A 25,337-nucleotide genomic window follows, 5' to 3' on the forward strand; every position below is an offset into this window, starting at 1 on the left:
GGCAAAGCACTTGCCTCACATTGACAAAGCCCTGGGTTTGATCCCCAGTCCCCACCCCCGCCCCCCCAAAAAAGACAAACCAAAGAAAGAACATCCCCCCCAATAAGATTTAAAAAAAAAGACTGCTGTGAATATTTGTGTACAAGTCTTTGAGCAGTTTTGTTTCTCATTACCTTTATTTAAAAAATAGTTTTGTGGGAAATGACAATTTTCTCTCAGCATAATAAAGAGTGTGGGCTGATTTCCATGGAACTTTATTCATGGGAATTCTTTGTGGCCTGAGTTGAAGCTGCATTTTTCCTGAGATTTCTCTCCACTTCTGTCAGTCACCCTGGAACTCTACAAGAGAGAGGTCACCTTAAACTGTCTGCTCAAGGTTCTTCACAGTACATAGACAGTTTGCATTCAAAATAAAAACCTACACAAGTGTTAGCTCATGATCATGAGTTCTTATAATCCCTCAATCATCCTACAGTGAGGGTCTAGCTCTATTGGAGACCCAGAGTTAAGCAGAGCCTCCTATGTGGTTCCTCACCAGGGTGGGTCCCATGCTTTCACACCTATTCCCCATATCCAAAAAAGCTTTTAAACTCTAGATTTTTTTGTTTTCATGCTAGCTCAGGATGTATTATATTACAGTCAGTATTTAAATTGTTCCAATAAAGAGGATTATTCAGTGTATCTATTTCTACCGTACCACTAAAATGGAAGACCCCATTTAATTCTTTTTCATTTCATCTAAGATGGTGGGAATTAGAATAGGTTCCCTATTCAACACATGTAGATTGAGCATCTTTCTTTCTCTCTTTTTTTTTTTTTTGGTACCAGAGATTGAACTCAGGGGCACTCAACCACGAAGCCCCATCCCCGGCCCTATTTTATTTAGAGACAAGGTCTCACTGAGTTGCTTAGCGCCTTGTTTTTGCTGAGGCTGGCTTTAAACTCATGATCCTCCTGTCTCAGCCTCCCAAGCCCCTGGGATTACAGGTGTATGCCACTGTATCACCCAGCCAATTTAGCATCTTTCTTGAGATGAGAGAATATGCTCCTAGTGGTTAAGGTCATGGATTTTGGAGTCAGAAGTGTATTTAAACACCAATTCTGCTTCCTGGTAAAAGTGTGATTTTGTGTAAGTTACTCTACAAACTTTAGTTTCCTATCTATGAATGGTGATAATTACAACCCATCTTTCCCGTGCAACTGTGAATATAAAAGGAAATAGTCTGGGACTAGGGGATGTAGCTCAGTTGTCGAGTATATGCTTAGTATGGAGGAGGCCCTGCATTCAATACCCAGCATCTAAAAAAAGAAAAAAGAACTTAAAAAAAAAAAATCCATGTATGGGCTGGGGATGTGGCTCAAGTGGTAGTGCGCTCGCCTGGCATGCGTGCGGCCTGGGTTCGATCCTCAGCACCACATTCAAACAAAGATGTTGTGTCCGCCGAAAACTAAAAAATAAATATTAAAAAAAAATTCTCTCTTTCTTTAAAAAAAAAAAAAATCCATGTAAAGTGCTTAAAGTGGTGGCTGGCACATAATTTCATAGTTGCAATTATCATCATCATCATTAAATGTGCCTAGGAGTCCATAAAATCAGAGGCTTCTCATTTGTGTTTTCAGAAATAGGCCTTTAGGAAAATTAAAAACGTATCAGAGCATAAGAAAGAGAAGGATTAAGTAAAAAGAACTTCATAGGTCTTCCAAAATTAATATTCGACGGGCACCAAACTCAGCAAAACCACAGAAACAAAAAAGCAAAGGAGATAACTGTTTCTTCCTTTGGTGGTATCTCCTTCTTACCTAGCAATACTGCTTTGGTTCTCTGAACAGCACATTTAATAACGTGTACAGCAAAACGGCATCAAGAACACTATACTTGCTATAAAAAAAGATGAAATATTGCTGAAGCCCTTCCATTTTTCTCCAAAATTTTCCAAATGAAAATGCAAATTGCATTATCTTTGGATCAGCAGCCACGTGGATCACCCATTCTGAAATCACCTAGATGACTGTGTAGTAACTAGAATAGTGACGGCAGGCACAATCTACCTTGAAGTCTGGGTCAGTGTGGATTCTAATTTTCTGCAACTATTCCTAAGGAGATGAATGATAATCATTCTAAATCTTAAGTCTTTTAGTCATTCAGATGCTACCTCTTTTCCTAAATTCTTTTCCTTTCTGAAGAAAGAAAGGACAGGAGAAACAAAGCGTGTAAGTTATGATTACATGAAATATATGTGGAAGCTCGTTAACCTAAATGGACAACAGTAAGACAAAAATCTAATTAAGTGAAAAGCATGAAAATTAGTATCTGGCACACAGTAAGTAATAAGTATCTGTTAGATTACATTATATACTTTATAGGCAAATGATGGGGTCAGGGCATCTATATTCTTAAAAAAAGCTGCTTAGATATTGTGGTCATATGGGAGGGAAGGGAACCATGACAAGAAGTTGACCTTTGCCTGAGTTCAAAGGACACAACCGCATGTTAGAAGATGAAGAGGCATGAATAAGTTTATCACTTGTGCAATGTTCCTTTATCTACCAAAGAAACCTACAGCCTTTGGTCTAAAACAAAAAGATTGTGAATTCATCTTTCTTTAAGATTTCATGAATTTCAGCAAAGTGGACTTAATGGTCCAAGATGATAATATCTAATATATAATTTTCATAAAATGTTTACAAGGCACTTTCACATGGCTGATTTTCTTTTATCCTTACAAATAGATCTCTCAGTTGGGTAGGACAGTTATAGGGTTCCTTGTTTCATTAAAGAAGATACAGGAGCCCAGAGAGGTTATATGAGGTCACCTCTAGCAGGGATCAGAGCCCACATCTGACTCTTTTATTCCTCCCTGCTTCTGCTTCAAATAGAATAGTTAAGGATCTGGCTTTCCAAAGTCAATCAATTGAAAAAGAAGAAATCACATTTTTAAAAACAAGGGCTAGGGGTAGAGCTCAGTGGTAAAGTGCTTGCCTTACATGAACGAGGCTCTGGTTTGATCCTTAGTACAGCTACCCCCGCAAAAAGCATAAAACAAATAAATACATTACAAAATGCTCAACATCAGTAGTCATTAGGGAAATGGAAAATCAAAACCACAACAAGAGAATCAAAATCACTTTGAGCCCTTCAGGAAGTCTACAATCAAACAAACAAAACCACGGGGCATGGTGGTACATGCCTGTAATCCCAGTGGCTTGGGAGGCTGAGGCAGGAGGATTGCAGGTTCAAAGCCAGCCTAAGCAATAATTTAATTGAGGTACTAAGAAACTCAATGAGACCCTGTCTAAATAAAATACAAAATAGGACTGGGGTTGGGCTCAGTGGCCAAATGCCCCTGAGTTCAATCCCTGGCACTGCCCCCCCCCATCTTAACAAAATACAAACAGATAAACAAAAATTGAGAAAATGTTAGTGAGAATGTAAAATGATACAGCTGCTGTGGAAAATAGTATGACAACTCCTCAAAAATCTACACATATAATTACTATAAGATTCAGCAATTCCACTTCTGGGTATATAACCGAAAGAACCAAAAGCAGGGTCTCAAAGAGATATATCTGTACATCTATATTCAGTGCAGCATTATTTATGATAGCCAAAAGGTAGAAGCAACCCATGTGTCCATCAACAGAGAAAGGGAAAACAGATGAATGTATGTAACTACAACGAAACATTATTCCATCTTTAAAGGGAAGGAAACTTTTAAAAAATATATTTTTAGTTTTTGGTAGACCTTTATTTAATTTATTTATTCATTTACATACGGTGCTGAGAATTGAACCCAGTGCCTCACACATGGTAGGCAAGTGCTCTACCATTGAGCCACAACCCCAGCCCCAAAAAGGAAGGAAATTTTGACATGCTCCAATATGTATAAACCTAAAAGACACTATACTAAGTGAAATGTCAGTCACAAAAGAACAAATACTGTATGATTCCATTTATGTGAGGTCAAATACTCTTCATAGAGTACTCAAATTCACAGAGAAAACAGTATGGTGGTTGCCAAGCATTTGGGGGAGGGAATGGGTACCAAGTTTTAGTTGGGGAAGATGAAAAAGTTCTGGAGATGGATGAATGGTAGTGATGATTGCACAAAAACGTCAATGCATTAAATGCATTCTAAAAACTAGACACTTTAAATATGGTCAATTTAATGTAATGTTTGTTTTACCACAATTAAAAAAAAAAACACAGAATGAGCACACTTTAAAGAGTAGAACTAATTAGAGAAAAACCTTTCTTCCTAGCTCTTTTCCCTCTTGAACAATCTAGTATAGGCATTTTGCAGCTTTTAGTATTGTGAAGTCAGAAGAGAACATACAAAAACTCCCAGTGAACCAAGGCTTCCCTGTGATCCTCGCACATCTGGAACAAAAAGCAAGCTCGGCAGGCTATAGGCACTCCTGGATACTGTGGTCTGGTTTTCTAGGCCAAAGACTGCCTTCTTAGCTCTGTAGGCATGCAATCCAGAGTTACAGGGAAAAACAACAAAAGGTAGAAGTAACCTTTAGTTGTCAGTCTGTGTGTTGGGTCCTCTAGGAAAGAGTGGACTTTTAGTTCTGAAAGGCTAAAACTTGTCTTATATCAAAATGTAAGTCAGTTGCAAAGCAACAATGCCAACATTTACATTCTAAGTTCACAGGACTTTAAAGTTCCCACAGGAAGGATCCTGCTCAAGTTTTGGAATCTTGAAAGGCAGAACTGCCTGTTCTTCAATGTTCAGTTTAGCCTGAGGGTTAGAAAGGTTATAGGTTGGAATGTAGCTCAGTGGGAAAGCACCCCTGGGTTCAACCTCTAATATCTCCCCACCCTGAAATCACCAGTCCAATTAGGATACTTTAAACTGAGGCTGTGAAATACCCTTTCCTCCAACTTGAAGCCCAGATCTGCTTGAGTGTGGTGGGAGATTTTTTTCCCCCTTTTTTAATATCTAAACCCAGCTGTGACACTTCCGTCTACCACTACCTGTACATCTGTTTCCTACAGAGTACTGTTGCCTCAAGTGAGATGCGTGAGGCTTCTGTAGATGTTGGGGAACAAGATGGAACAAAAATGCTTCACACCTGGCTCCCAAATTACAGGAACGCTGGACTGGGGCCAACACAAGCTGGCACAGCACCAGCTGAAATGGACATCAATTAAGGAGTCTGTCATCTTTCAAGACTAGAGGGTCTTTTTTCACTCTCAATCTACTGCTCTACAAACCAGCCACAGTACCACTGGTAGGGTTTTCCAGATGAGATTATGTCCCTTAGATTCCACATTTGCAGATTTATTATGGAACTTGTTTTTAACCCCTCCATGTTTTTGAAACCAATGTGAATTATTTACTCCACATTACAGTTTTATCTTCAATTGAATTTGTCCATAGCTAAAAAAAAATAAATAAACAAAATTGTACCTTCATGGGCAGAAAAATAAAAGTTTAAAGCTGTCTAAAAGCTACTGCTTTGTTTACAAAAAGGCATTTAAATAACTGAGATTAGTGAAGGGTCAGAAATTCTTCTCTGTACACATCACTCCTACTGGGGTCAGAAGCCAGAGAGTCTTGACCAGATGCCACTATACTGGAGAAGTGGACAGACCTCTAATACTAAAGCAGGCCTCCTCTAACCATCACATGCAGTGTTAGTGATCCATACCATGTACAGAGAGAAAAAGAAATTTTGCTAGTGCCTAGTCAGTGGCAAATGCTGTTTAACGAAAAAAAAAAAAAAAACCCTCAACAGGGATCAGCAATTTAAAAGTGATGAGATTCCACATAGCATCTTATCTTGACTTTTGTCTCATGAGGCAAGACATATTTTCTCCCCTGTACCTAAGTGGGCTGCCCTGTGGAAAGAATTCCATGCAACATGAAAGAGTTCCATGATAAATAAATATCTCATCCACATTTAATGTATGTTCTGAGAACTGAATTCCATTGCCTCAGGGGGCATCTGTGGCTGCCAATTTGTTCTCATGGCAGAACCCTGTGTGGCAGAGCCCTGACTAGGTTCTGCTGATGCTTGTTTGGAAAAAGAGTCCTGCTGGAGATGAAAGCAGCTCTTCAAAGCGGGTGACTCCTTGAAGGCTATCACTTTAGGGCTTGAGAACGATTACTTATCAAAAGTGACTTCACTCTGGGATGTACTCTGAGCAAGAAGCTGGCCAGCCTATTCTGTCGGAGTTTACCAGAGCTGGAGAGGCCCCAACGGGTTCGCAGTGATGGCAGGAAGTGAAGAGCCCAGTGAAGCTAAGAGTCTAGAATCTACATCATAGGTGGGGATAGGAGAGAGGGACGGAATTGAAAAAAACTTCAGACATCTGTCTGCACAACTCAATCTTGGCACACTCTTCCCCGCTTCTTTTATTTTAAATAAATAAACAGCTTGAAAAGGTGGTCCTCACATCTTTCTGCTGATTACGGTCTCAATTTCCTTACTTGCCTATACCAAGAAAGCCTGAAACCTCAGCTCTCAGCATTTAATCAGTCAAAACTTAGTCCCCCTAAAGTGAAAGACAAGCCACAGACCCAAGAGAAAATATCGGCAACACACTTATATCTGACAAAGAATTTGCATCCAGAACATATATACAGACCTGTTAAGACTCAGTAAAAGAATGAACAATCCAATTTAAAAATAGGCAAAAGATTTGAACACTTTAACCAAAGAAAATATACAGATAGCAAATAAAACACAAAAAATTGATGCTCAATATCATTAGCTATTACAGAAATGAAAATTAAAATCATAATGAAATACCTATTAGAGAATGACTTAAAAACAAAGCAGCAAAAAAAAAATTGACAGTACCAAGTGCTGCCAGGGATGCAGAACAACTGGAATTCACATACACTGAGAGTGGAATGCAAATGGTCCAGCCACTCGGGAAAACAGTTTGGCAGTTTCTAAAAAAGTTATACGTAGACTTACCCTATGAACCATTCATTCCATTCCTAGGCATATGTTCAAGAGAAATGAAAACCGGAACTCACATAAAAACCTATGCACAAATATTTATAGCAGTTCTATCCATGACTACCAAAAAGCCATAAATAGCCTAAATATTCATCAATTGGTATGAAAAAGTTGTAGTAATATCTATGTGATGAAACACTGTTATGCCACAAATCAATTATTAATACAGGCAACAACATGGATGAATCTCAAACACAGGATGCTAACTGAAAGAAACCAAACACACAATATATATATATATATATATATATATATATATATTTATTTATTTATTATATGACTTTGTTTAGTGACATTTTGGAAAAGGCAAAGTTACTGAGACAGAAAACAAGATGACAAGTTGCCAGAGACCAGAGACAGGAAAAGGAGCTGGATGCATGAGGGAATTTGGAGGGCTGATGGAAAAATGCTTTATATTTTAATTGTGGTGATAGTTACATGACTGTTTACAAGTTTATGAAAACATATAAACCAACCAATACTGGTTTCAGAGAATCCTTGGGGGTTAGGGTGAATTGGAGGAACATCACTCCATTCTGTGAATAGATATACCTGAGGATGCACACAGGTAGAGTGTGACTGGACTTAGAAAGCCCACCTTTACCCTGAAATTAGAGGCAACACTAAAACTAAGCTATCTGTTGTTTTAAAAGGAACTTTATGCTCTTTGTGCTCCAAACTTTTAATTATTTTTCCAAAATGTTACTAGACAACACAACCTTCTTTACAGATAAAAAGATATCAAGTCTCAGGCTAGTTTTTCTCCTCCTCTTTGTTTCCTGTTTCATTTGGGCAGAGGTCTCTGTTTCTACAAAGAGCAAAATGCATGCAAGTTTAAATCACAGTAGAAATCAGAGGCCTACACTTACTGGAGGCTTCTTGGCCTGAATGGTAGTATGAACAGACACTAATAAAAATAAATCCTCAAACACATTTTAAATAATGAACAAACACCTGCCAAACTCTACTCAAAAATATACTCCAAGAAATCTCTGTCATGTTTTCAGTGAATGAGGTTAAAAATACAAAATATCCCTGTAATACTAAAGTTTCTTTTATTTAATATCATTATTAGCGTAATAGTAAAATGATAGGGATGGGCATCTCTGAAGTACAGTAGTTTGAAGAAAAAAATTGGTGTTTTATGATAAGGTCATAAGAACTCGGGGGTAATTAAGTCTCGTGGATACAGATGTATTGTTATAGCAGTTCCTAAAGGACTGTGAAGGCAGTTAACTTGAAAAAGAGAACATATTCCCACTCCTACCACAATAGGTGATCGTCATATCTCCACTTACTAGCACTAGTACTTCTTGGGTGCTTCAAGAGAGAGGAAGGAAATACTTGGAAATTATAACTAAGCTACAATTCTTCAAGAGCAAAAGCATGTAAGCATATGCACGCATACAAATGCAGAGAAAGCGCTTTTTTATTTAAATAGAGGAAACTGCCATGTCTACCTCTATAAGCAAAAGTATTAATCATCCACCGTCTGTTTTTAATCCACATGCTCCTGATCCTGCATCTGAATGTATTGTTATCAGGGGAAGGAATATTTCTGCTCAATCTTATTCACCAGCCAAAACCCTGAAAATGTGAAAACCACATTGGTGAAGTACCTTCTTGGGGAACCAGAAAACTCTGCTGAGCTGCTGCCTTTTTTTGTTGTTGTTATTTGTTTTTTTTCTTTTAAAATGATGAACAAATGTGAATTTCAGGGGGGACTAGAAGGGGAAAAAGGAACAGCTCAAGTTACAGGTCCTTTCATATCACGGAGTGACACTATCCTCAGGGAAATTAGTATTTTCTCTTCTGTATTTCCCAAAGGGGATCCAGCCACACAACCTGATTGACATCAGCCTGTAGGATGCAAGCTTGGGCACCCAGGTGCATCCCTTACTGAGCATTTACAAATGAAATGGCAAGTCCAAACAGAAAGCTTTCCTCCCTCTTGTCTCCATTCCTTCTGGTTCATGCTTTACTAGCTGTAAAAACAGGGACTAAATAAAATAAGCGTCTGTATTAGTCTAAGCATGTTCCTCCCATTCTTTGTGCTGGCAACCCTTTCCCCTCCACATGCTGGCTCCCAAAAGCGTCCCAAAGCCCATATGTGTGCTTGAGTACCTTCAAAGGCATTAGTTACCACCTTTGCAGTCTCACTCTAAACTGTGCATGGGGCCACCCGTGACACAAAAACTCTGGCAAGATTAGGGGATGGCAAGAGCAGAAGAAACCACAATATGCCTGAGACTCCCAGGAGAACAATGACTAGTGCTGGTAGGGAATAGACTGACAGACAGAGCAGACAGACTCTAACCAGGCCTTGCTCTGTTTTCGATGCAACACAAATGTTTTCCATTAGAAGTTCCCTGTCCCACAAACACTCATACATGCGGCTATGAAATCCACATACTTAACTTCTGCTTTTCTGGCACTCTGACCCAACTACCTCTCCTGTTCCTCTGGAACAGAGCACAGAAAAGAGTGAACAGATTCCAGTATCTTCAGTACAAAGGTAAATGGAAGAGAACTGGAATTAGAAGTATGCTTACTAAGTACAAGATTGTGCTTGAGCAGGCTAAATAGAAGAGGGGAAAAAAAAGGACTTTCTTTTTCCTAAAACAAGTTCTATCTAGCTCTGGATCTTACTGGTTGGTCTCTCTGCTTTCAGCTTAAAGTTTGACTTTACTTTCTAGTAAAGTGTGCAGTTGATCTTCATCACAAGGTGTTGGTCACCATTAAAAGAAAAACAGGCAAAAACCTCAGAACACTCATTACAAAGCCTGCAAAATTCTAGTACTAAGAAATTAGGGAATGCAGGCTTATTAGTATCCCAGATTTCAAACACTCAGAACTAGATGAGTATTTCACTTGTGAGAAGCAGCTAAATTAGAAATTCCTAAACCATCAGCAACCTCTCCTCCCACCACTAGTTGAACCCTGTTCCTGGTCATCTCTAATCACAGAAGTGAGGACACATGGATGTTTTATTAATCCCTTACAGGAAGGAGGAAAAAACAGAAACAAGCCAAAATTCAAGAAAACAGTAAAAGACATACACTGAAAAGAAGGGAAAAAGTGAAGTTTAACTGGCATGTGAGAAATAAAAAGGAAATCCCCTATTCAGGCATCTCTGGAGTTCCCTAATTGCACAAGAGCAGAGGACACCCCCTAATGTGTATGCCTTGTTAAGCAATTGCTCAACCTACACTCATTGTGCAATTCCAACCTTCCAAAGCTTTTTTGCTGCACATATGCAAACCACGTTTTCTTCTGCACTCCAGAATTAAGAACAGTTTCTCATTTTTCTCTTCTTCACTTTGGGGTGTGTGTTTATGTACATGAGCCAAAAAAAAAAAGTATTGCTAGTTAAGCATTCACTACAAATGAGGTTTTACATGATTTCATTTGGTTATTTCTGAGTTTACTGGTAGTTAAGAAACATTTGAATTTACTCTTAGGCAGCTAAGGATCTATTTTTCTTATTATGACAATAATGATATCCCCAAAAATTATCCACAAAGACATCAAACCCTCAAAAGACTTTGTTCTAAATAATGGCTATTCTGGAAATATAAAGCAGTTAGCAATGGCAGTTCCTATTTTACAGTAAAAATTCCAGTGGAAGTCTGGATAAATCACAGTCTACATTGCTAATCATAAACTTTCTTCTCAGAGAAAAGCAAATAGCAGAAATAATAATAGGTGTACACAAAGATGAAAAAACTGACCAAAAAACCCAAGAGGTCACATAGGGAAACAAATTTGCCTCTGTGAAAAGAATCTCAAGCTGTACATTGTAAAAAGAATCTATTATAAAAACTAGCTACTAACTAGGAGAAAATATTTAACAAAATGTATAAAACAAAATATTACTATATGTACAATGTATAAAAGAACTCCTTCATATTGTTAATAATAGCTCTATAAAAATGGGCAAGGCCACATATGTGCAGGAGAGATATTTAAATAGACAATAAATATATAAAAAGATCCTTTATCAAGTAGTAAACAAATGGCAATTAAAGCAAGATACTTTTTTACTGAGCATCAGAAATTCAAAATTCTGATAATACAGTGTTGGTGAGGGTAGAAACACATACATTGGTTGGTGAGGAGATAGAAACACATACATTGTTAGTAGAAATGTAAAATGTATGATCACTTTGGAGGACAACTGACAGTACTTGCCAAAACAGTGAACAGAACAGAATCCTATGATAAAGCAATTTCACTTGTAGGCTATACCATACAGAAATAGTCTTATAAAAATTTAAGTATAAAGAAATTCTTTTGGGCACTGTTCGCAATAATAAAATCTGGACAAAACCAAGTATCAATTAACAGAGGGAGATATATCATGTCTACACAATGGAATATGATACAACTTGAAAAAGAATGATGTGGATTTACATGTGTTGATTTGGAAGGAGTGTATAAAAGGTGTATAAAACAATGAAAAAGTAATACATACACAGCTTGCATTTTTATTTAATTAGGAAAAATTATTCCTGTGAATGTAACAGAAGGATAGTTACCAAACTGTTAAGTAATTAAAGGGAGAGAGTTATACTATTTTCTATAATTTTATATACTTATTATATTGTTGCAGAAATTATGGATTATCTTTTATAATTAAAAAGTAAAAATAGGCCACCTTTTCCTCCTGAACATGTAAAGTCTTTTCAACATCAATGGCCATAAATGTATGAAAAAACTGATTTTTAGGCAGTGGACAACAGGGAGTATAAGATCATAATCCTTGGACTGGGGTTGTGGCTTAATGGTATAGTGCTCACCTAGCATGTGTGAGGCACTGGGTTTGATCCTTAGCACCACATAAAATAAACAAACAAACAAGTAAAAAAGTCATTGTGTCCATCTACAACTTAAACAAACAAACAAACAAACAAAAAAATTTTGGTCCTTAAGAAAAAACCCATGAAATCAGCCTGTGATCATCCTAACCATGACATACAAAGCATAATCTCAAGCTAATTATGCTGGATCTGATGATCTAGGAGGCAGACAGCAGAATTTGAGGCAAAGTGGCTGGAATCTGTGAGTAAGAAAATAGATAGGAAAAGGTATGCAAAGAATGGGCATAAAGTTCATGTGAGAGCATTTAGTGACGATGGTAGTGAACTGTGGTTCCTTGGGCTAGGGTTGTGGCTCAGTGGTAGAGTGCTTGCCTAGTACATGTGAGGCACTGGGTTCAACTGTGTCCAAACTAGCCAATCCCACCAGAGGCTTTCCAGAGTGCAGCTGGGGATGAGTGTGGAACACGGAGCTATCAGAGGTCCAGCACAGCTGGGGAAAGAGCAGTACCCGAGGATGAAGGAACCAGAGTTCTGATACTACCAGAGTGCAGAGATTTTAACACTGATAACATTCAGTATCCAGCTGAGATTCCAGAGAGGCCACACTTTAGGAGTAAGGGCTACAGCCCTAAAGTTAGACCTAATCTTAAATGTATATTAGTAGAACCCCAAACCAAGCCTAAAACAAAAAATTGCACAGACAGGCATTGGAGTTTGACTACTGTCAAGTTATTAAGGCTTGGGAAATATCCCAGATTTCTATATATCTTCACTAATAAGTTTAGGATGATCAGGTAGTACTTTATCAGCTAAAATTTAAAAACAAAACAAAACACCACTCTTCAGAGGAAGATAACAAGACTCAGAATCTTTATAGTCTGATGTACACGACATCTACTAATTAAAAAAAAATTACTAGACACAAAGAAACAGGAAAATGAAATCCATGTGTGACAAAAAGCAAATGTGAGATGGCCCAGATGTTGGCATTAGCCAACAAAGACTATAAGCAGCTATTATAAACATGTCCAAAATACCAATGAGAAGGATGTTCAAAGAATTAAAGGAAAGTATAGTCTTAGTAGTGAATAGGAAATGTCAGCAAAAAAAAAAAAAAAAAAAAAAATTATAGAAAGAACAAAACATAAATTTGTGAGCTAAAAAGCAAAACAATAAAATAGAAAATTTCGCTAGATGATAATGAATCACTCTATTATGTATAATTATTATAATGTATCAATAAAATTTTTTTTGCTAGATGAACTGGGTTTGCTGGTGTATTGTATGCTTATAATCTCAGTTATCTGGAAGGCTGAGGCAGAGGATGCCAAGTTTAATGCCAACATTGGCAACTTAGTGAGAGAGACCCCTTTAAAAAAAAAATTAAGAAAGGGTCAGAGATATAGCTCAGTGGTAGAGTACTTGACTAGCAGATATGAGACCCTGGGCTCAATCCCCTGTAACTATACTCCCACAAAAAGTAGAACTCAGTGAACTTGAAGGGAGATCAATAGAAATTAAGAAATCTGAAGAACAGGGACAAAAAACACCATTTATGTACAGGAGTCTTGCAGATCGGTGCGACTATATAAAAATGTCTAATATGCATATAATTGGAATGCCAAAAAGAAGACAAGGTAATTGCAGCACAAAACAGAATAATGTCTGAAAGACATCCCAAATTTATTAAAAAACATCAGCTTACATATTTAAAAGGCTCAGTGGATATTAACCAGAATAAATATAAAAAGAAATATGCCTGGGTTGGGGCAGTAGCTCAGTGGCAGAGTGCTTGCCTAGCATGTGCAAGGCACTGGGTTCGATCCTCAGCACCACATAAAAATAAAACAATAAAGGGGGCTGTGGCTGTGGCTCAGAGGTAGTGCACTTGCCTGGCATGTGTGAAGCACTGGATTCAATTCTTAGTACCGCATATAAATAAATAAAATAAAGGTCTATTAACAACTTAAAAAAAAAAAACAATAAAGGCATTCGGTCAATTTACAACTACAAAAAATAAAAATAAAAAAGGAAGTATGCCTAACATATATCTTAATCAAATTTTTGAAAACCAATGTTAAGAAAAAATTTGAAGCAGTCCAAATAAAACATTACAAAGAGGGACATAAGAACAACTGCTAACTTCTTATGAGAAAACAGTAAAGCCAGGTGACAACAGAACCACATTCTGAAAGTCTGCTGAAAGGAAAAACAAAAAATAAAACTTTAATCCACAATTTTATATCTGGCTTAAAAAAATGCAAATGAAAACCTTAAAAGATGAAAAGAAATAGAGACGTTTTTAGATAAATAAAGGCTATGCGAATTTGTCACTAGCCATCCTGATGATGTCCTGTAGGCTGAAGACAAATGGTATGGAAACTTGATTTTACAGACTAGAATGAAGAACACCAGTAAATAATTGGATAAATATAAAAGTCTATGTTTATTTTTCTTTCACATTTCACTTAAAAGACAATGAACTGTTTGGCAAAAATAGTAATGTAGCATAGCAAGGTTTTTAACATAGGAAAACTAAAAGATATCTGCACATAACAAGACAAGGAAACAGAATTAAACTATTCTTGGAGTGTGAAGCAGAAAGCATAAATATGAAGTGTAGAGAGACACAATACTGACTCTAATTCTAGGCTGAAAAGTCAAGGATCCTAACTGTTAGCCCTAGAACAATCATTAAAAAATAAAAAGATGACAAAAGCAGAAATGAAATATAACACTAAAACTATTGAAGACATCTGCATGACCTTGGGGGCAAAGCAAAGATTTCTAAGACAAAAGAAACTAATTATAAAGAAAATATATGAAAACCTGAATTTCATCAAAATAAAACATTTTTGCTGTTCAAGGCTGTATAAACAAATAGAAAAGCAAACCAGCTACAAACTCCAAGAAATATTCACAGAACATATCTAAGTGTTTGTGCCCAGAATATAGAAAGAATTTTTGTAACTCAAAAAAACAAAAAACTCACCACAATGTTTAGAAAAGGCCAAAAGATTTGAAAATTTCTCAAAGACATAATCCCGACTTATGATGGTTCAAATTAGAATTTTCAAAATTATGATGGTGAGAGAGCAACACACTAGGTAGATTTTGAATTATGATATTTTCCCACACTGGTGATAAAAAAAAAAAAAAAAAAGCCTGATAGTATACTGCTGCTGCTACGCTATAATGTTCAGTAGATTAGGTTTATTAAGTACATTTTTTATATAGAATATTTTCAAATTACAATGGGCTTATTGGGACATAATTTCTTATAAGCTGAGGTGTTTCTATATATGAAATGGCAATAAACCCACAGAAATGTTCATCATTCAAATCAGAGACATTCATCAATAATCATTACTCAAATGCCACTCAAAACTGAAATGAAGGGCTAGGGGTTGTGGCTCAGTGGTGGAACGCTTGCCTAGCATGTGTGAGGCACTGGGTTCAATTCTTAGCACTACATTAAAAAAATTAAAATAAAGGCCTTATGTCCATCTACAACTTAAAAAAAAAAAACAAAAAACTGAAATGAAGCCAGGTACAATAGTGCGCACTTGTAATCCCAGTGGCCTGGGAGGCGGAGGCAGGAGGATCACAAGTCCAAAACCAGGCTCAGCAACTTAGCAAGACCCTGCTCAAAATTTTAAAAAATACATATTTTTAATTAAAACAAAACAAAACAAAAAAGGGCCAGGGATGTTGCTCAGTGGTTAAGCTCCCTTGGCTTCAATCTTTGGTACAAAACACAAAACAAAACAAAAATTGAAATGAAGGTGGGCTTGATGGCACACACCTGTAATTCCAGGAGGATACAAGTTAAAGGCAAGCCTAGGCAAATTAGCAAGATGTTATCTTAAAATAAAAAAATTTAAAAAAGGTCTAGGGATGTAGATCAATGGTAGAGCAACCCAGATTCAATCCCCAGTACCGCAAATAACAACATACCACTGACCAAAAAAAAAAAAAAAACTCCTAAAGTTAGATGCTATTTACTTACAAGAATGGCTAAAAATTAAACAATCAAAACATAAACATCCCACATGTCCATCATCAAATGAATGGATAAAGTGTGATATATCCATAAGATGAAATATAATGCATTAATAGTGGAAATGAATTACTGAAAAACGGAGATGGCATGGATGAATTTCATAGACATTAAGCTGAGCAAAAGGAAAAAGACATAAAAGTACATACTACAAGATTACATTTATAGGAAATTCTTCAACAGACAAGTCTAATCTATAGCAAGAATAATTAGACCAATAGTTGGCTGAGGCAGAGTGGGACAGAAGACAGGTGAACTTGTGAACATTTTGAGGAGAAGGAAAAATTCTATATCTTGATTGGGATAGTCATTACACAGTGGTTAACATCAATGCATAAATATTGTAATTATATATCAATAAGCTGATTAATAAAAGTAAAGGTATTAACTATAATTGTTTAAAATACTTTTTTAGTTGTACATAGACACCATAGCTTTGTTTATTTTTATGTGGTGTTGAGGATCAAACAAACTGCCTCATGTGCTAGACAAACACTAACACTGACCTACAACCCAAGCCATAATTTTATATCTATAAAATTATTAAACAATGCATTATTTTACATATTTGAGAGACTGATTATATTAGTTAAAAAAATAAAGGAAGAGACAGGAAGTACTGAGATTATGGGCAGTAGTTTTTTCTCTAATTATAGTACATCCTCCTCTAATTTCAATTTTATTTTTAATTGTGGTCCATATTTATTAAGGTCTGAGCCAAAGATTGTTTATATGTACATATGTAGGTAGGTTGATAGGCAGATTCAGTTTTTAATCTACCGGTCATTCCCATCAACCAATTCCGAGCATCACTATTTATATAAGCAATCCTGACTGTCCTGACTTTCTGGTCCTTAGATGCTACATGTCCTGACTTTCTGGTCCTTAGATGCTACATGACCACTATTCTTAGATTTTTGCACTTTGGCTGCATGTCAAAACAGGTGTGCCATGAGAAAGATGTGAGTAAACTTAACCTGTCCTAATCCATTCATATGAACTTTTACTTCCTTGCTCATTTCAGAAACTATCCTGGGAAATCAGATGATCTTCCTCAAACCAAGTCAAAAGTTTCCAAGTTGCTGGTGAAAACTCAAGCTTCCAGTGAAAATAAAACTATCAAAGGCAAGAGAAGAACTGTAAATACTGAGTTAATATGTTTGTTCAATCACTCTACTACTGTATTTATATATATTAAGAGTGTGTGCTCTAGACTTAGATTGCCTGGATTTGATTCTATCATTCTTAGCTGTGTCATCCTGGGTAAGTTCTTTCCTATAGCAAAAATTCCCACAGGGCTTTTGTGAAATTTAAATGAAATAATGTAAAGCTTATCACATAGTGCCAAACACATAAGGACACCAAGTGTCATTTATATAGTTCAGAGTCTTCTAGGAAAGGAGACCATCCAGACATGCGACTCTTCATATATATTCAGGAAAGATATATTCATAGCATTCTGAATGTAAATTTTTTTTTTTTCTGAAGAGCTCAGAAAAGCTGTCTGGCAAAATGGAGGTAAAGCATGTGAACTCTCAGGTAATATGATTATAATTCTAAAGTTACAGATAGTATTAGAAAAACTACTTATACCTGAGGTCTTTATTTTCATGGGCACAACAATCTTCGCCTAATTGTTACAACTTCAGCATCCACCAAGTTCCTAAAAGTAGAGATTCTTAATGGTGTGGAATCCAGACCATTTAGCATGAGGTGTGAACTTATTAGAAATGCAATTTTCAGTCTCTCCTCCTCCCCCAAATCAGCAACTCTCAGGCTAGGGCACAGAAATTGGTGAGGTTTTGTTTATTTTTTGCAGTACTAAATATTGAACTCAAGGCCTCACACATGCTAGACAAGTGCTTCACCACTGACCTACATCTCAGTTCTTTTTTTTTTAAATATTTATTTTTTAGTTGTAGTTAGACACACACCTTTATTTCACTTGTTTATTTTTGTATGTGCTGCTGAGGATCGAACCCAGTGTCTCGCACGTGTGAGGCGAGCACTTTACCGCTGAGCCACAAGCCCAGCCCATCCCAGCTTTTATTTTTTTATTTTTTTGGTACCAGGGATTGAACCCACATCCCCAACCCTTTTTATATTTTATTTTGAGACAGGGTCTTTCAAGGTTGCTTAGAGCCTCCCTAAATTGCTGAAACTAACTTTGAACTCACAATCCTCCTGCCTCAGCCTCCACAGCAGCTGGGATTACAGGTGTGTGCCACCACACCCGGCATTACAGCTCTTTTAAAAAAATTTTGAGACAGGATCTCGCCCAGCCTGCCCTTGAATTTGGAGATCCTTTTGCCTTAGTCTCCTGAGTGATTGGTTTTACAGGTGTGTGCCACAGTGCCTGGCCTATAGTAAGTTGACTTTAAAAAAAGAAGTAGGAAGCAGTTTTCTCTGCCCCAGAAACTGGAGTTTTAATAAGCCCTCCACAAGATTTTGATGAATAGCAAAATGTGAGAATTACTATCCTAGAATAAAAGAAAACACCTAATCACTGACCTATCCACAGTACGGTAAAAAAAACTGAGTTCCCCATTTGGTTAATTAGATTTATAAATTAAACGAAAACTGATATAATCTGAAAGAAGTGGAATAAACAAAAGTAGTAATTAATAATACTATAAATTTATAAATTACTAGGGTGAGAGGTGAGAGAACATAAGAAAAGTGAGGGCCGTGCTGGGGTTGTGGCTCAGCGGTAGAGCGCTCGCCTTGCATGCACGAGGCTCTGGTTTCAATCCTCAGCACCACATAAAAATAAATAAGTGAAATAAAGGTATTGTGTCCAACTATAACTAAAAAAATAAATATTAAAAAATAAAGGAAGGAAGGAAGGAAGGAAGGAAGGAAGGAAGGAAGGAAGGAAGGAGAGGGCCACAAAGAGGTGGGTGGAGAGAAATAACTTAATATAAAATGACAGTGTGTGAGGGCCACTGGCAAAACAAATCATTAAACAAAGGTTTTTAATTATAACTAAAGGGAGAAAAGGCAAAAAATAAGCCTGAATTCATAATGTTTTCTTGCTAAAAAATCAAAGGACTTTTCAAAACACTGTATGATTCTTATTTTAACTATCCCTGGCAAGGGCCCATTGGCTCAAATAGGCTAAAGAGAAGGAAATAAGAGTTCATAGTTTCTGAATATTTAGCTGGAAATGATTTTTCTTTACATACCTATGGACTCATAAGAAGGGGAAGGTAAAGAGAAACTATCTTAAAGAGGTAAAAACAAACAAAAGATCTTACCCAGCATGATGCAACAAAGGAACATTTCTTATTGCCTACTTAATAAAGTATCAACAACTCTCTCTTCAACATGTCTCTAAATTCTAATCTCATTCAGTATAAAAACAAAATATCTCCTGTAGAAAGTAACCAGAGAAAGTTCAAGTCATTCATAAACACTCTTACAATTTATGGGGGGAGGTGGGGAGATAAGTATTCCAGTGGTAAAATGGGCAAAGAACGCAAGGTAATTTATAATAAATACAATCCAGTACACAGAGCCAATAAACACAGTAGTTTTTTAAAAACCAACATTATTAGTAATCAGGGGCTGGGGTTGTGGCTCAGTGGTAGAGTGCTTGCCTAGCATGTGTGAGCACTGGGTTAGAGTCTCAGCATCACATATAAAAAAATATTTTTAAAAAACCAACACTATTCGTAACCAAATGAAAAGTGCAACAATGAGATGCCATATTTTTGCCCATAACTGGCAAAGTTACAAAAGTTAAACCACATTGGTAAGGAAGTTAGAAAACAAATACCCTCTTTTTTTTTTTTTTAAACACGGTTTAAACAGCTATATATTGTTTGGAGGACAATTTGATTTTATCCTGAAAAGTCTTCAAAATGTATCTACCCCCTCTGACCTTGTAATTCCACTCAGCTGGGCTCTGTGGCACATGCCAATAATCCCAGCAGGTCAGGAAGCTGAGGCAGGAGAATAGCAAGTTCAAAGCCAGCCTCAACAACTTAGAAAGGGCCTAAGCAGTTTAGCAAGCACCAAACAAAAAGTTAAAATAAAAAAAAAAAAGGCTGAGGATGTGGCTCACTGGTTGAGCATCCCTGAATGAATCCCTAGGTTCAATCCCTGGTAGCAAAAACAAACCAAAACAAAAAACCCTAAGAGACAGGCAAAGATTTGTGTATGAGGCTGCCTGAGACGATATCATTCATAAAACAAAAAAGTCAGTACAAAGATACATACAATGATATGTATTTCCTAAAATAAATAATGATTGAGGACTAAACAAATACTATGATATAGCGCTATAAGCTATGCAGTCACATGCACATATTTTACAGATGATAAGTATATGTTTGTTTGTTTTTCCCCTTCCTTTTAGATGAGGTCTTAGTATGTTGCTCAGGTTGGTCTTAAATTCCTGGGCTTTATGACCCTCCTGTTTCAAGCCTCCTGAGTAGCTAGGACTACAGTCACATGCCATCCCATCCAGCTCAGTTAAGGTTTTGTGGTATTGAAAATCACAATATGAACTCAACATCTTTCTCCCAAGACAATGTCCTTCCTTCCGATCCTGTCCCCATATCTACCTATAATGCTGGTGGTATTTCAATGAAAAAAAAAAAAATGCATGTAAAGAGCTCAGCACAGTGCCTGAAAAAGCATAATTTTGTTATTATTATGGTTCGATTACTTTCTCCAGAACTTAAGAACATATTGTGGCAGAAAGGGCAGAGTTTTATTTATTTTTCCTGGAATATAATTATTTTGCCTGGACACGGTTTTATTTATTTTGCTTTCAGGATTGTTATTCTGCTGGACATGGTGGCACACGCCTTTAAACACAGCTACCTAAGAGGCTGAGGCAGGAGGATTGCAATTTGGAGGCTAGTCTGAGCCACTTAGCAAAACCCTATCTCAAAATAAAACAAAAAAAGGGCTGGGAGCTGTGCGCGATGGAGCAAGCCTGTAATTCCAGCTCAAGAGGTGGAGGCAGGAGGATCTCAAGTTTAAAGCTAGCCTCAGCAAAAAACAAGGCAATTCATTGAGACCCTGTCTTTAAATAGGGATGTGGTTCAGTGGTTGAGTGCCCCTGAGCTCAATCCTCACTACCCACCACCCACCAAAAAGGGGGCTGAGAATGTAGCACAGTGGTACAGCGCTTCTCTGGCATGTGTGAGACCCTGAGTTCAATCCTCAACATTATCCCCCTGCACTATACCCTCTGAAAAAAAAAAAACCCAGTCATTCCAGGGCTGAGGTTTTAGTTCAGTACTAGAGATGCTGCCTAGCATATGTGAAGTCCCTGGCACCATGAAAAAAATCTTTTTTTAGAAGATAGATAATCTACTCCTCTTTTTAAAGCATATTACACACATACAGAAGTAGAAGACTCGGCTGGGGATATGGCTCAGTAGAACAGTGCTTGCCTGACATGTGCAAGGCCCTGGGTTCAAACCCCAATACTGCTGAAGAAAAAATAAATAGAATACTGTTCTGGACTCAATATAGCCCTTATTCAGATTCAACAATGATCAATGTTTAGCTTATTACCCCCACATTTATAGGTCTATCTGCCCCACCCTGCCAAATTATTTTGAAGTAAATCCTAGATATCTAGTCATTTATTAGAACATGGTTTATTTACTTATTTTTATTAGTATTATTGTTGTTGTTGTTGTTATTATTATTATTCTGGGAATTGAACCCAGGGGCGCTTATCCATACAGCCACACCCCCAACCCTTTTTATATTTTATTTAGAAACAGGGTCTCACTGTGTTGTTTAGGGCCGCCCTAAATTTCTGAGGTTGGCTTTGAACTTGTAATCTTCCTGCCTCCGCCTCCTGAAGCTGCTGGGTTACAGGCATGAGCCACCATACCCAGCAGAACATGGTTTATTTTCATTTTTGTGGTACTGGGGATTAAACCTAGGGATGCTCTATGACATAGCTACATCACCAGCCGTTAAATTTTTTTTTTTTTTTTTTTTTACTTTGAGATGGGTTCTTGCTAAGTTGCCCATGCTGGCCTCACACTTGTGCTCTCTTATGCTCAGACAGAACATGGGTTTTGAAGTTATACAAACAAGGGTTTTAATAAAATGAAGGTACTCAAACTTAGATGGCAGGTTTATCGAGAAGAAATATGGTATGCCATACTTAGCCCAGGGATTGACACATGATAGGTAGATGATTATTTTTCCTTGCCATGGAGAAAATTAAAGCAAAACAAAAAGAAAAGAAAGATGAGTTAACACCTTATATAGGAGTGAGAGAGTCATACAACAATCTAGGGACAGAGCACTCCAGGTGAAAAGGGGAGTAATTGCAAAGACCCTTAGGTATGAGCACTGGGTTTGCTTAAGATACAGCAAGGATGTCAATGTGACCAGAGTATATTTGGAACAAGGAGAGCAGTAGGAGCTGAAGACAGAGAAGGTGGTGAAGGTGCACTCAGATCACGGAGGACATCAAAGGCTATTGTTAAAACTTTGACTTTTCAAGAAAGAACAGCCACTGGAATCGGGTGGCTGAGGCAGGAGGATTGCAATTTTGAGGCCAGCCTCCATAACTTAGGGAAGCCCTAAGCAACTTAGCAAGATGCTATCTCAAAATTTTTTAAAAATAAAATAAAATAAAAAGGGCTGGGGATGTGACTCAGTGGTTAAGCACCCCTGGTTCAATCACCAGTGGAAAGAAGGAAAGAAGAAAGGAAGGAGGGATGAAAGACGAAAGAACAGCCATTGGAAAGTTCTGAAGAAAACCGCTATGATTTATTATGTGTGAAAAGATCATTCTAGTTGCTATGCTATAAACAGCCAAGAGTAGGAAGAGGGAGAACCACAGAAACCAGTTAGAAGGTATTTCTATGAATGGAACTAGGGTGTAGTGGTAAGAAAGAGTTGTATCTGCAGGTATAAGGTAAAGAAGACATGAGTTGCTGATGGATTAGATATAGAAGTGTGAGAAAAAGAAGAGCCAAGAGTAACCCCAAGATTTTGACAGGAACAAGTCAATAATCAATGCCACCATTTACACAGGTGGGGAAGAATGAAGGAAAACCGGGTCTGTGGCTTAGAAAGTGAAGTGGAATGTGGAGATGTTACATTTGTTGTACTTGTTTCAGTTCCTGAAGTCTCAGTGATCTGCAACTGCCTCCTGGGCATTCTGGTCATCATTCCCACTGGCTGAGGGTGGACTGGGGTGTTGTGTTCTTTAGCCAGATCCTATGTTTGGTACCTAACACTATAGCTGGGACTGCTGATGGATGGGTGAAGATGGGGTATGGGAAGCCTGAAGCAGGTGAGGACTCTTCCCTTGTCCTACATTGAAAGACAGGTAACTCAACAGCCATCCTAAAATCACCCTGTGGAATCAAGACCATTTTGTGATCTCTCTCTCTCTCACACACACACACACAAAAAAAAAAAAAAAAAAAAAAAAGTACAAGGATGCTGTGTCCCAAGCCATGGTTATCCAGTTTCCCTTCTAACTTAGTATCTTCCAAAGAGTACAAACAACTTGTTAGCCATCCTCAGCCCCACATGCAACACATGCACATTATTATCCACTGAGACCAGAAGAACAGAGTTTCACTCTTAAGTTTTTGCTGAAAAGGCTTAAAATGAGTATTCCTCCAAAGAAAATGATATTCCTCAAATCCATTAAACATTAATGTATCCAAAAAGTAGGATTTTTGACAGTACTAGGGATTGAACCAAGGGGCACTTTACTACTGAGCTACATCTCCAACCCTTTTTATTTTTTATTTTGAGATAGGGTCTCACTAAGTTGCCCAGGCTGGCCTCCAACTTCTGATCCTTCTGCCTCAGCCTCCTGAGTAGCTGGAATTACAGGTGTGTACTACTGAGCCCATTGAGTATGTTTTTTTCCTTTTCATATTTTTTTTATTGGTACACTACAGTTGTACATCATGGCAGAAGTCTTTATTACATATTTGTACATGCATAAAACTTAACAATATAATTTGGCCAATATCATTCCCCAGTATTTCTCCTTTTCCTTCCCCGCATCTCCTCTACTCTATTGATCTCCATTTGATTTTCATGACACCCCCCCCTTTTTTTCCTCTCTAGCTTCTACATGAGAAATAACATACAACTCCTAACTTCCTGAGTTAGGCTTTTTTTGCTTAACATAATATTCTAAAGTTCCATTCATTTCCCTGCAAATGACATAATTTTATTCTTCTTTATGGCTGAAATAAACTCCATTATGCATATATACCACGTTGTCCTTATCTATCCATTCACTATGACACCTGGACTGGTGCCGTAGTTTGACTATTGTAAATTCTGCTGCTATTAACATGGGTATGCATGTATTGCTATAGCCTGCTGACTTTAATTCTTCAGGATAAATACCAAGGAGTGGTATAGCTGAGTCATATGGTGGTCTTTAGAGAAACTGCCATACTGATTTCTATAGTGGTTGTACTAATTTACAGTCCCACCAACAATGTAAAAGTTTGTTTCTTTTTCTCCACATCCTCTCCAGCACTTATTGTTTATATTTAATACTTTTGTACCGTTTGCTATTCTAATTGGAGTAAGGTGAAAGCTTACCTTTGTCCCCTAATATACATTTTATCTAGGTCAAAAGACTTCCTCCTGAGAAGCGATTTGTGGTCTCCTCCCCAAAAGCATCTCTCCCAGCAAGATGTGGTGCTAAGAACTGTGCAAGAAGTCAGACACAGGGTGCTCCTGTCTTCAGCACAGGATACTACTCCCAAGTCTGTAGCTGCTACTTCCCCAGCGGAGTGAATGCTACATAGGAAAAGTAGAGTAGTCTGGACTGCCCTACTCTCTACCTGGCTGAAGACCCAACTGTTAAGCAGAGACTAGAGCTCCACAGTCCCCACCAGTGCAACAGGGAATGGATTTTGTTTTCTATAAACAGACAAGAAAAAGTATTCAAGTTAAACACAGCCCTTAGAGAAAGGAATATAGAAACCAGGCGGCGGGGAATGCTTCATATTCCTAAAAGCTTTTTTTGTAAGTTAACACATGGTGTCTGCTTCTCTCTAGTCACCTATTTATCACTCTCCTCCTTAGAGAAGGGAAAAAGCCCTGGCTGTTTTCCTAGTGCAGAGTTTTGTGGCTGGGGGAAGAAGGAAGGGGGCGGGTAGGAAGGAGGGTGCTTTAAGCATGATGCAAACCATTTGGAGCTGAGTGAGAGCACTGCCAACACAAGCTGCACTATTTAAACAAGTGAGGAAATGATCGTATATACAACATGCCAGCAAGCGCGCGCGCACACACACACACACACACACACCAAAGGAAGTCGAAGGGGCTTTTTTTTTTTTTTTTTTCAAAATACAGAACTGGATGTCAGTGGCTAAAAGGTCGATATTTTCCCTTAACACCCTTCTCAGTGACTTAATCATGTTCCGTTTGCACAGAAAACTTCCCAAGAATAAAAAAAGTCTGGAGAATTAAGAGGAGGGGTGAACAGGGAGGGAAGTTTGGCCTAGGGCTGA

General features: G+C 37.6%; 1 protein-coding gene and 1 long non-coding RNA gene across 5 annotated transcripts in view; both read right to left on the bottom strand.

Annotated features, from left to right (window-relative positions):
- Positions 1 to 25,337, bottom strand: part of Smg6 (SMG6 nonsense mediated mRNA decay factor) — a 228,841-nt gene that overhangs the window by 82,235 nt on the left and 121,269 nt on the right. Inside the window, exon 14 of one of the 4 annotated variants that reach the window (XM_046446946.2) lies at positions 139 to 339. The exons of the other annotated variants lie outside the window; for them this stretch is intronic. Within the exon in view, the coding sequence (XP_046302902.1) occupies positions 259 to 339 (81 nt within the window). The 3' untranslated portion in view covers positions 139 to 258. Of the gene's footprint in view, positions 1 to 138; positions 340 to 25,337 lie in introns of those variants that run through there. 4 annotated transcript variants of the gene reach the window in all.
- LOC131424259 (uncharacterized) lies at positions 16,432 to 25,332 on the bottom strand. Its single transcript, XR_009226981.1, has 2 exons — positions 16,721 to 25,332; positions 16,432 to 16,689 (listed from the first exon to the last, which is right to left on the bottom strand). It is a non-coding gene; the product is annotated as an uncharacterized LOC131424259 (long non-coding RNA).

This window comes from Marmota monax, unplaced genomic scaffold (assembly GCF_021218885.2).
Source record: "Marmota monax isolate L192 unplaced genomic scaffold, Marmota_monax_Labrador192_F-V1.1 WCK01_AAM20220418_F8-fsc00138, whole genome shotgun sequence".
NCBI classification, from domain to species: Eukaryota; Metazoa; Chordata; class Mammalia; order Rodentia; family Sciuridae; genus Marmota; species Marmota monax.